A 12580-nucleotide genomic window follows, 5' to 3' on the forward strand; every position below is an offset into this window, starting at 1 on the left:
AAAATAGAAACAAATCAGTGGACCCAGATGGCAAATCATCAAAGTTATTTGAGAAGATGGCATTTAGGAATACGCCATTCAGGAGGATGGCAAATAGTCCAAAATCCTGTGAAACAGCGCCTGACTTTTAGGGAAAAAAATCGGGTGCCTAATTTATAGATGCTTTATAAATATTCACAATATTTTTTGCAAAAGCAAGTATCTTTTAATAGAGATAACTTTCATAATGTTTTTTTTGCAAAAGCAAGTGTCTTTTAACATAGGTAACTTTCATAATGTCTTGCAGCAAATTTTGAGTGTCTTGCAGCAAATTTTGGTAAAAAGAAAAGAAAAAGAAAAGAAAAGGAAAACCCTCTTCTTCGCCCGCCGCCTGCGTGTCGCGCCGATCTCCATCACCGCGAGCAGCGGCACCGGCAGACGGCAGTCCAGCACTCCCGCAATCCCGCTGCTCGTGCCGCATACTCTCGCCTGCTACTCCTCGCGCCCAAGTCAATCTCCCCGTCCTCTCGGTCTCGGCTCCCGCATCCTCGCGAGTTCGCCAGCCGCCGCCGCCTGCGCCGATCTCCGTCCCGCGAGCAGCGGTGCGTCGTCCTGCTGCTTCCGCCTCAGTTGAACACCCGTGCCGACGGACGGCCTACTTCTTTCTCATCCGTCTCCATCCACACCTTCTCTCTTTGGCCTTATCTTCTCTTCTAGATCTGGAAGCCTTTCCTCTTCGTCTTAACCTTAGTACTAATAACAGTTAGGTCCGCCCCTTTGGGGAGTACGCTGAGATGACCGGCGCGGGCGACGCCGCCAAGGAGTACGCCGCCGGATGTGCTGCCGGCATCGCACAGGTGGCGGTCGGCCACCCTTTCGACACCGTCAAGGTCGCTTGCTTCTGTCTTTCCTTCCTATCTTACCTTCCGGTAACTGACATGAACCGGTCTCTCCCAGTGTGTTATTTCTGCTTAGTGTAATTGACATGAATCGTCTCTCGCAATGTGATTTTCCTGCCGATTGTAACTGACATGAATCGTCTCTCCCAATGTGTTTTTTCTGCTTAGTTCGATCCACATCGATGAGATGCTTGGTTGGTTTCCTTGAGCAGACGGAGATATATACAAACAACTGCTGTTCAATTTAGTGCTTGGTCCAAAATGAATTTATCCATAGATTTTCTTGTTGAGATGGCATAATCCTAATTTTTAAAAATCTTTTGCAATTCAGTACTTGGGGAAGTATTTATCCATTTCTTCAAAGGCTAGTGCACTACTTTACCTTGCAATGGTTGTGGTAACATTGGAGATATTGGAGAGAGGGATGAGCTCTAACATCTATAATTGTGCCAGCATGGTTTGTCTCTGAATAAGGCCCAGCCGGAGAAGGCACATGTAGACATCAAGACCAACATTCCAATATTTCTAGCATTCGTTATTGCAAGTACATATAATGCATAGGGGCTAGCTTTCTATGATGTATCAACATGCGAGTTGGTACTACAAAATTATTTGACCAGTTACATGTATGTTTTTTGTTTGGTTGTGTTGTACCTATGGAACAAATACTTGTTTAACAAGTGCATGGCATTGCACAAACTTTTTTTATATTTGTTCATGTACAAGGAAAACAATGCAAGCTCACGTTCAGTTTCATTTACTGGATAGAACATGTCTTATCAATTCCTGTTCCTTTGGTTCATGACAATGCTTTGTCCATTGACAGGTCAAATTGCAAGCTCACAATACCACAGCTCATGGGAAGGTATACAGGAATGCTTTCCACTGTACTAGAAGGATACTGGTTGAGGAAGGAGTAAGTCCCTTTCTCCTTTCTTATTTTTCGCTGAAAATTTCATGCTTAGTCTTAGGCAGTTAAATTGGAATTTTTCTTATCCAAAATGTATCGGGTTAAATCATCAGCATCTACACTGTAAGGAATGTCTTAGCCCATGATGCACCTAGTACATTCCATAGACAATGCAAGTGACATGGGTGACATTTACTCTACTAATGCAGGCAAGGGAATTGCTTAGATCGCATTCATCTGACATTTTCACCAAGTTAAGTTATATTTATGGACGCTCGTTTAACGAAGAATATTCCATACAGTTAGGTTGGAGTACAAATAGCTACTCTGTGAATGAATTAACCATATTGTGGATATATAGTGTTTTGTCTTTCATCTTTTATACACTGTAGGCTCTGAATGAGAACAATCTATAAGTTGTCTAAAAGAGGTCAATGGTCAAATGATTTTTTGTCATCAGATAAAGTATCATTTATAATAGCTGTTCTGTCTGTATTGATGCTAAGCCCTTTCAGATGTATATTTAGTTTTTTATATTTCTTTATTTGTAAAGGGTTTTTCTGCATATTTGTGTGTACTTGTACCTGTATATATTTGTTTGCCTTTTGCCCTCAGATGAATACAAATGCTATTCATAACATGGTATCAAGAGCCAACCTAGGGTTAGACTTTTCTTCTTCCCCTAGATGGTCCAAAATTTTTTCCATGCACGTTAGCACTTGCGTGCATCACATTTTCTATATCATACCTGGATTTTGTGGTCAATTTTTCCAACTCATTGTGGTCGTCGCTGCTGCTTGTCACTGTTGCGGCAGCCACACGTCTCTGGTCGCCGACCACCGCTTGTCATCACCGTCGCCCGTCGCCCATCGCCAGCCACAGCTTGTTGCCTGTCTCCAGCCACAGCTTGTCGCTCATTGCCGGCCGCTGTCGCCGGCTGCCGTTTGTTGCAGCCCGGTGCCGGCCGTCGCACGCTCTTGCTGGACGCCGATTCGCACCTGACCCTTGGCTTGCGTCGGTGCCCGCTTTGTTTCTGGGCGGAACCGATCCAGATCTGGGTGCTAAGGGACAAAAAGCACGCCTAGCTGCTGCTGTGCAGTCTTTGCAACCGACAGTTTGGGTCCTTTGACCGAGGCTAATTAAAAAAAAAGAAAAAAAGAAATGAAAAAAAGAAGAAGTTCCTATCTATTTGCTTGTTGTCACTTTAATTTGCGCTTATGCCGTTGTCCGTTGCTCTTGCTCTTTGACGATGTCATCTCTGTTAGGCACAATTTCGGTTCCTCGTTTCCCAGTTATTTTTTATGGCGTCAACTACAATCATTAGGCTCAGCATATGCGTCTACACATGTGTGGTCAGCGTCTTTGGGATGTTCTTTCTGGTGAGCTAGCTTGCTCACCTTTCCCCTTGGCTCCAGCTATGCCTGCACTTTCAGCTCAGACTACTGATAGCAAAGGCACAAGAGGAGTATGATGATGTTATGGAAACTTATCAGGGTCAGTATGCTATGTACAAGGCTTGGTTGGATTAGGATGCTTGTGCTTATTCTATTCTTGTGGTTAGTATAGAGGTCCATCTTACTGGATATGTGGTTACCCTTGCTTCTGCTCATCTCATCACGTATGAATGGATCTATAAGGTCAAGACTCGCTCCGATGGAACTCTTGCACTCTATAAAGCTCGTCTTGAAGGTTGTAGCCCTTAGAGCTTGTCTAGTACCACCAGTACTCAAAATGCATCTCCGCACATCTACCTGGCCTTTTTATTAGCCGCCTTGCATGCAAACGAAGTGCTATTGGCGGCAATTAATAGTTCATTGAGCGATGATTGTTGCACGCATGAATTTCAACAAGAGCATGGTCGGGACTGTAACGAGACTTTTGCTCCTGTGGCTTGCATGACCACTGTTTGAACACTTCTAGCCGTAGCCTTTGCTTGCCATTGGACTATCACCCAGCTTGATGTTAAGAAAGCTTTTCTCAATGGGGAATTGCACGAGGAGATTTACATGCGGCCACCGCTAAGATATTCGGTTCCTGAGGGTACGGTTTATCGTCTTCGATGCTCTCTTTATGGGCTCAAGCAAGCTTCTCGTGCTTGGTTTCTGCTGTTTGCCTCTGTAGTCACCGCTGCTGGTTTATCGGCAAGTGCTCATGACCCTTCACTATTTGTACATACTTCGCCTCATGGTCGGACCATTCTTCTGTATGTTGATGATGTGATTATCACTAGCAACGATGTTGGGTTGATTGCAGTTGTTAAGGCATGTCTCAATGCACAGTTTCTGATGTCTGATCTTAGTTCTCTTCGCTATTTTCTAGGGATTGAGGTTTCTTCTACCCTTGAGGGATTTTATCTTTCTCAAGCAAAGTATATTCAGGATCTTCTGGATAGGGCTTCTTTCATTGATCAATGCACGGTTGAGACTCCCATGAAACTTAATCTTCATCTTTCTGCCAGTAATGTTGTGCCATTAGCTGACCCCACAGTACAAAAAACCGGACCGGGTCAACGGTTGAACCAGAAAAAACCGGAACCACCATCCTTGTCGGGTCAGTTTGCTGCAAAGACCGAACATGCAATTGGTCCGTTGCGAACCGTGCGAACCGGATGGTTCTACGTGAAAACCGGCGACCCGGGCTGCTCTAGACCGGCGGTTTTTCTTTTTTGCCGAACAAATGGGCCAGTCTATTAAGGCCCAAATGCTTACTAAGCAGCCCAATACATTTTATGGTAAAATGGTGAGAAAAAGGGGAGGAGGGAGGGATCGAACCCTTGCTGCCGAGATGGAAACAAAGCACCACTACCAACCAGCTAGCTTGATCATGCTGACAAGAGGAGATATGCATGATAAATAAACTTCTTCCGGTTCAGCACTCGGACCGGATGAACCGGCGGTTGGACCGATGAACTGGTGAACCAGGTGCTCGAGCGGTTCAGTGGCCGGTCCGGCTTTTTTTACTATGGCTGACCCCACTCGCTATCCTCACCTTGTAGGGAATCTTGTTTATCTTGTTGTCACTCGTCCAGATATTTCATACTCCGTGCATATTAGGATTCAGTTTGTTTCTGCTCCCACCGAGCTTCACTATAGTCATCTTCTTCGTGTTCTTCGTTATCTTCATGGGACTATCTCTCGTTGTCTTTTCTTTCCTTGGTCCACATCTTTACATCTTCAGGGTTACTTTGATGCTACTTGGGCTAGTGATTCCTTTGATCGCAAATCTCTTTCTGCTTATTGTGTTTTTCTTGGTGGTTCCTTCATTGCTTGGAAGATTAAGAAACAAACAACAGTTACTCATTCTAGTGTAGAGGCTGAGTTATGAGCTATGTCCCTTTTGATAGCAGACGTTACTTGGTTACGTTGGTTACTTGAGGACCTTGGTGTTTATGTGATTTCGCCAACTTCTTTGTTGTCGGACAATACAAGTGCTATTAGTATTGCTCGTGATCGTATAAAGCATGAGCTTACTAAGCATATTGGTGTGGATGTTTCTTACACCCGCACATAGGTACTGGATCAGGTGGTTGCTCTTCAGTATGTGCCTTCCGACTTGCAGGTGGCTGATTTCTTTACAAAGGCATACACTAGAGCTCAACACAGGTTCTCTCTCTCTCCAAACTCAGTGTTGTTGATCGACCTTGAGTTTGAAAAAAAGGGGGGGGGGTTGTTACATGTATATTTAGGTTTTATATTCCTTTATTTGTAAAGAGTTTTTCTGCATATTTGTGTGTACCTGTACCTGTATATATCTGGGCCTTCTGCCCTCAGATGAATACAGGTGCTATTCATAACAAGCCCAATATTAGAATCTGCTGCTATTGAACTGAGGATTGTGATTAGTTATTTATTTACATCTCTGATTCTGCGAGGATATAATTTTGTAGATCTGATTTGTTTTGGGGGTCTGGTAACTGATTTAGCAACATAATTACTAGAAATTAATTTCATGGCTATTCTGTTACAGATGAGAGGACTGTATAAAGGTGCATCATCTTCATTTATCGGTATCGCACTTGAAAGCTCCCTTTTCTTTGGCACATATTCACAAGCCAAGCAATTACTAAAGGTATTTTAGTGTTCTCTGTTTGCAAAACTGGACTTGCTATTTTCCTCCCTTGCTCATAAGGAAAACCCCTGTAACATTTTCAATAGCAGTGACATAGAAAATCTCCCTTTGGCAGGTTGTTTGGGAGAAGGAAAAAAACAGTGCTAGATAGCTATATGATATGCCCAACTACTGTTCTGTATTAATCTAAAACTGTGAAAACTGCATCATGCATGGAAATACCAGATTGAAATGAGCACCTTCATCAAAATAAGTAACAATAAATTTATCAATCACCAAAATTTCAGTAAAGAATATCAAATTGAACAAACCAGAACAAGAATGTGAAATTGACAATAAATTTCACACGAAACTCAAAATAGCAATCAGGCCTGGGCCATATCTGAATTAGAAGTTGAAGATGTGGTGGTTTGTTAATACTGCAGCTAATTTATGGATGAGAGAGAGGACATGACAACATCAACGATTCAACGCCAGTTAGGCAGTGCCCAATGGTGGCAGTGTGGTTGAGGCAGGCCCTGCTGGTGGCGGCAGACCACTTCATCATACGTTCAGTGGCACATAGAATTTTGAAGAAATATTATACTAAATAATAACACATTTACTATATATTTGATGTTATCAATTCAATATAAGTAATGGCATTGTATAACGACAAAGGAGTAGGGATTAATGTGCATGAACCGGCAGAGCAATTAGGAAAGGAAAATTTGAGAGGCGAGCGGCATCAAGGTGGATGTTATGCATCAAGCGTGATGCATAACATGTCGTGGCACACATTTGTGCACCTGGCCATCTGCACTGAGCTAGCTGGTGCTCTGGCTTCTGCTGGGCTCATGGGTGCTTGGGTGGTGCACCAACTTGGGCTGAGGGCATGTGGTTAAAATAGAATGGTAAGCACTGAGTTTTTTCTGGCCGGTCCTCTGTGCACTCACTTAGCCCATTAGGCTCCACCCCTGAGCCCAGAGGTAATGAGGCAGAGCAAATCGAACCTTGGGCCCTTGCTTCTTACAGCTGCTGAGTTCTTTCGGTGTCCCAATGGGATTTTGAGCTCACACAGAAAAAATACGTCGGTATTGTCGCTGTCTCCCTGTTGCATCCTGAGGCATTTTTATTCTCCTCAAGTCCAATCAGGGATTTTTTTTTTGAATGCCCCAATCAGGGATTTAAGTATCGAAACAGGCTGCCTAAGCATTGTTTCTTGGCCCAATAGTTTTTCTGTGCCTTTAACTTAGACTTGTTTTTGGTGCAAAACTGGCCTCTCAAGCAGGCCCTAACTGTTTCAGCAATAGCATGATCAATGTAACTCTTGTGACATGCCCTGTTCAAAGTTAAATTTACCTTTCTTACTACTATATCAGGGAAAATCTGAGGATGGTAGGCCACAGCTACAGGTAATAATACCTTCTGCTGCCTGTAGTGGAGCTTTAATCAGTTGCATTCTCACTCCAACTGAGCTAATGAAGGTCAGTCTAGCACTCAATTTGTCCAATATAAGCTAGGAACAAAGAGGAATGATTCAGGTGTTATATTATGTGGTAATGCCAAGATTTCTCCAGTGCAGAATGCAAGTTCAAGGGAAGCATGCATTGCATGGTACTAGGTACTCCAGTCCTCTAGATTGTGCTATGAAAACGCTGCAAAGTGAAGGGGTGAGCTTATTTTGCCTTCTATCAGCTTCTATTGTCCAATAGCTTTGTTGGCTTACCAATTTATGAGCTATCACGTTGCAGGTTTGTGGTCTATTTCGTGGTGGTTTGGCTACATTGTTTCGAGAGGCAGTTGGCAATGCTGTCTTCTTTTGCACTTATGAGTATAGCCGATATTGGATGCACAGGTATCTAGATTCACCATGGTTTTCAGGTGGCAATCACTTAGTTCTGGCAAAAGATGTTGGCGTAGGAATCATGAGTGGTGGCATTAGTGGGATGGCGGTAATTATTTACACATATTCTGAATTCATTGCAATATCCTTTTTCCCGTTTTGTCAGCAATCCTTTTATTCTGCAGTTCTGGACAGCTACTCTACCATTGGATGTTGCAAAGACCATTATTCAGACTGACCCTGACCCTCATTTGAGTCGAAACCCCTTTCAAATTTTAAAAATGGTACATGCCCTTACTATGGTTCATGATCTTATTTACTTCCGTTAGTTTTGTGGGTCATTATGCATTTATGCCTGATCAAAGCAGAGCACATGCTTGAAATGTCACAGGTTTATAGAAGAGCTGGAATGGGTGGCTGTTATGCTGGCCTTGGTCCGACGCTTGCACGAGCATTCCCTGCCAATGCAGCTGCAATTGTTGCTTGGGAATACAGTGCTAAGATTCTTAGTATAAGGCGTGACTAGCATAAGGTACTATCCACATCGTCTCAAAGTTGTGCGACTTTTCACATCTCAAAGTCGTATACATTTTGGTCAGTGTCAGTTTACCTTCTGTTAGTAGACTAAGTCTGTTTTGCTCCCTTTTATCTTCATTTCAGATGCTGAAAGCTGAATTGCTGGTCCAATTTTCCATAATATACCGGGGAACACACCTGATTAATCATTTTTTTTCTATAGTTAGATGGTTTTGGTAGGAAATGTTTATATTTGGTACCTTAACTCTTCTTCACCGTGGTCAACTTTTGCCCCTCAACTATAACTATTCAAACCATCTAAATAATGTCCCCAGACTGGTTCTGTGGATACTTTTTGAGTGACATGGCTGCCACATCTTGACCCCACACTTCATGTCCTCTTGTCTTTAAATTAAATGCGGTTGGAGAGGAATATGAACAAAGGTGGATAATCTAGTTGGTCCCATCACTTCCTTTTATTTCTTTTCCTTGATTTGTTTTCCATGTCGGCATCCAATTAGGAAATCATCTAGGACAGTACAACCTAGGTACGTGCGCAAGGACGTCATTTCAGTTTTGACTGTAGAGGAATTAGTTCTGGAAGAGTTCAGAAAGACTAAATAGACCTTTGTCCTGTTCATAGAGAGGTTTCGTTAAAATTCAGTGTATTGTAAAACTCAGCGGTACATTTTTAATTGTAAACTCAGTTGGGGAGAGGCTTCTTAGCTTATCCCGTTTGATTGCATCAAACGAGGAAATGGCTGTGACTGCATCAATGGATGTTGCAAATTGTACCCTGTCAATGGAGGCCCATTTGAATTGACATTGATTTAATTTTGCTGAGTTCAGACTATTTGTCAGCTGTCCTTTGTTTGGCTGCTCCCTCATGGTTCCAGAATGTTGTTATAGTAAAAAGCCAATGTATATTACACAGCTATCAGGGTACGAGCCAGCCCTCGTGAAGGCAAGCAAACACGCCCGATGCATGACATAGGAACGAGGAGTATATATTGAATCAGCTTGCCTTATATTGTTAACCTTAATGAGCTACTCTGGTTGGCTTGTTGATTGAAGTTGTTTACGAGCTCTCTCATTAGTGATTTATAACATGTTTACATAATAACAAACTTACTAAATACAAGTCGCCTGGAAATAAATATGAAAGTATTATTTAATGGATTAAGCACTAGTTAAGGAGCAAAATATGAAATGTGGTAAAATTCTATCCTATAAAGCAAGCTAAACGAGCTTAATGAGTAGCCCACGAGCTGGCTTATTCGACTAGTTAAGATTTTGAATTTGAGCTGATTCAAGATACGAGTTTATCCGAACCATGAGCTTTTCAGATTTTTTTTCAGCCTTGATTCTAGCATTAGGCACGTTTTTATACACCTGATTTCTGTTCATACTAGAAAGTACCCTTGGCAAAGCAATGCTAGATGGGTCCTCTGCAAACTTCCAGTATTTTGTATCAAATTCTTTCCACTATCGAGTATTTGCTGGGTGTCTAAGCATCCCATCATTTTTGTGCTTTTCATGATGCGAGCACATCAGTTCGGCATCCCTCGGGTTCGAGAACAAATGCTTCAATCGATCTTTAACCGGAAGGTACCACATAACTAGCTATGGAATCTTCTTCTTACTGTCTTTGTATGGAGCAGGCTCTTCTACCTCGTCAACTGCAACATCTTGACCCTCGAACTGGGTACCTATTTTGTATGGACTAGTGTTGCATGTTGGGCATATATTGAAAGTCTCGTACTCTTTACGAAACAAGATACAATGGTTAATACATGCGTGTATCTTTCGCACACCCAATGACAATGGGCAAATAAGCTTCTTCGCTTCATAGGTGTTGGTTGCTTCATAGGTGTTGGTTGGCAGGGAGTTGGGTTTCAGAAACAATTATTTCAACAGAATCAACAAATCGTTGAAACTATTGTCGGGCCAATTGTTTCCGGCCTTCAATTTCATATGAAGCACCGTATGCAACAATGTAAAATCATTGCCACAACCCTTTGTCTCATTGTCAGAAGTTCCTTCATTGCCTTTTGTAATGCATTGAAATTATCCAAACCACGAGTAGAGCCAGCCACAACTTCTGCTTCAGCATGGTGCAACATCTCCTCCAAATCAAAAGCAGTGCCATTATTACCATCGACATCATCTACTGTGACATGACCATCATTAGCATCATCAACTGTGTGATGACCATCATCATCAACCAATTCTTCTACTACCACGAAATTCACGTCGCTGAACACTTCAACCTGTATCTCTTTGTTGGGAACTCAACAGCTTGTAGGGATTTATCCATAATATCACCAATTTGTCTAGCCATAAACAAATCCACGCATCACCAAGTGTGTCTCAATTATAGATGGATTGTCCTAAATTTTCTGATATTTACAGTGCATGCATGGACATCTAATTTTCCTCGTCTTCTTAGCTACAACATTCATCTTCGCAACTTTCATAAATCTATACGATATCTGTCTCTATACATCCGTGCTCTGTCTGCCATCTATGCATTGTGAAAAAATAACTAACTTAGTTTAAATATTTTCAATAATGTCACATTAAAATTATGCTAATATGTACCGAAAACAATACCAAACTGTTATGTCAAAATTAGTAAAATTTGTATAAACAAGGTAATTAAAGCTAGTCAAAATTATATTACGATTTCATTTTTCTAAAAAAACCTTCCCACTACATAAAACTATACAAAATTATCAAACTACCCTCTTTCTCTTAATTCTGTCCACTTAACTAGATATAGATCTAAGTTCATAAAAACAATGATAGCATATAGATCTTCTACAATAAACCTATCAAAACATTGTGAAATCTATGGTACATTGATCATGTACAATATTTCATAAAAAGTTTTACCGTTTTGAGCTCTACATAACAAATAAAACAAACATGCCATGGTACATATGCCTTGTTAAATTCTCAACATTGAACATATAAAAATGAAAAAAAAAACTTGAGAAATAGAGTAGTACAAAGTATAACTAACCTTTGGTGCAATAGATCTATCGAACCATTTGGGTTCAAAACCTTCTCCCATATGTTTGTGTCCATAAAAGAGAGAAAATCGTGCTCAAATCGCAAGACAGCTTGGGCTCAGCCTTATATAGGAGAAACTGTTTTCGTTCGCGGACTACTTAAGCCACTGCCAAAAAAAAATAGGAGTGGCAGTGGCTTAAGTGGGCTGCTAGCGAAAATAACTTCATCATCGCTGGCGGCCCACGTCACCAGTCCGCCAGCGAAGATTTTCCATCTTCACTAGCAGTCACTTAGGTGCGCTGCCAGTGAAAACCTATCCATATTCGCTGGCCACCCCTCCTTAAGTTGTTCCTGGCTGTTTTCGTGTATGGCCGCTAGTGAAAAGTTTAGTGTGACGTCATGAAATATTGTTTTTCTAGTATTGTGTGTGGACTGTGGACATTGATTCTCTGCAACACCCATGTTTGTTGCGACATGTACAGAACAAGACAGATATGCTGTGTCCTACCTATCCCTATTTTCTCAAAACACTCTTTTGAGGACACTATCTAATTTCCATCACAGCTAAGTCTGAAGAGATGACACTCTCTGAAGGACACTTGGAGTGAAGACAGGTCAGTGACCTATATGGTGCAATTCTCCTTATAGTGTCATCCCAAGAGATGAAACTTAGTTTCTACATCTATTCATAGAAACTTAGATAAGGAGATGTTTCGACATAATATAATATTTTTTACTAAGTAAGTTTGCAGCAATAGAAATATTATTAGTATTAATCAAACAATACAATAGTTTAAGGTAAAAGTATCAAAATAGGAAGTACACCGTGTGCTATACCATATATTCATTACTGTCCAAAAGCAAATAACCATTAAATTTCTGAATTAGTACTTCTCTTTTATGGTATAATGTACCATATGCAAATTTAGGTTTTAAGAGGTAATATTTACTTTTGAAGAAAATGACAGTGCTACGTGCCACACTGCACACAGACTGGTGAAGAACTAGTTGAAATGAAAATTTAAAGAAACTGTATTGAAACTTTATTCTTTGGTGAAGCACATAGGAGAAGATTGTTTTATGTCAAACTACATAATGCATTCCTAGGCATAGTATATCATCGAAAACAATTGAATTGCTAGCACTTAATTTCCCAGGCATAGTGTACTAGTGTACAATAGTCAATGCTATCTTTCTAGAGGTAATTAATTTTTGATATCCTAACCCAAGAAAAAGTTTAGAAGCATCCACATGTTGAAGATATGTCCATTAAAGAACAATAAATATATACTCATTTGGGATGGGCCACAGCAAGGTTAATTTCTAAATAGGAAAAGGTTTTACTCATATTAAAAAGCTTCCAAATGT

The 12580-nt window shown here is 41.1% G+C and overlaps 1 protein-coding gene across 4 annotated transcripts; it reads left to right on the forward strand.

Annotated features, from left to right (window-relative positions):
* The first annotated feature begins 384 nt into the window (after nt 1–384).
* On the forward strand, nt 385–9050 carry LOC9267032 (mitochondrial arginine transporter BAC1). Of its 4 annotated transcripts, none has more exons than XM_015762222.3 (10): nt 385–581; nt 743–869; nt 1705–1794; nt 5755–5856; nt 7218–7322; nt 7416–7508; nt 7590–7790; nt 7867–7965; nt 8050–8213; nt 8342–9050. In XM_015762222.3, the coding sequence occupies exons 2-9, from the start codon at nt 774–776 to the stop codon at nt 8194–8196; spliced, it is 933 nt and encodes a 310-aa protein (XP_015617708.1). In that variant the 5' UTR covers nt 385–581; nt 743–773; the 3' UTR covers nt 8197–8213; nt 8342–9050. The 4 variants fall into 4 exon arrangements, with proteins under 4 accessions (XP_015617708.1, XP_066161617.1, XP_015617707.1 ...); XM_066305520.1 differs by having other exon boundaries at nt 8073–8213; XM_015762221.3 differs by having other exon boundaries at nt 385–869.
* The last annotated feature ends 3530 nt before the right edge of the window (nt 9051–12580 follow it).

Source organism: Oryza sativa, chromosome 11 (genome assembly GCF_034140825.1).
Source record: "Oryza sativa Japonica Group chromosome 11, ASM3414082v1".
Lineage (NCBI taxonomy): Eukaryota > Viridiplantae > Streptophyta > Magnoliopsida > Poales > Poaceae > Oryza > Oryza sativa.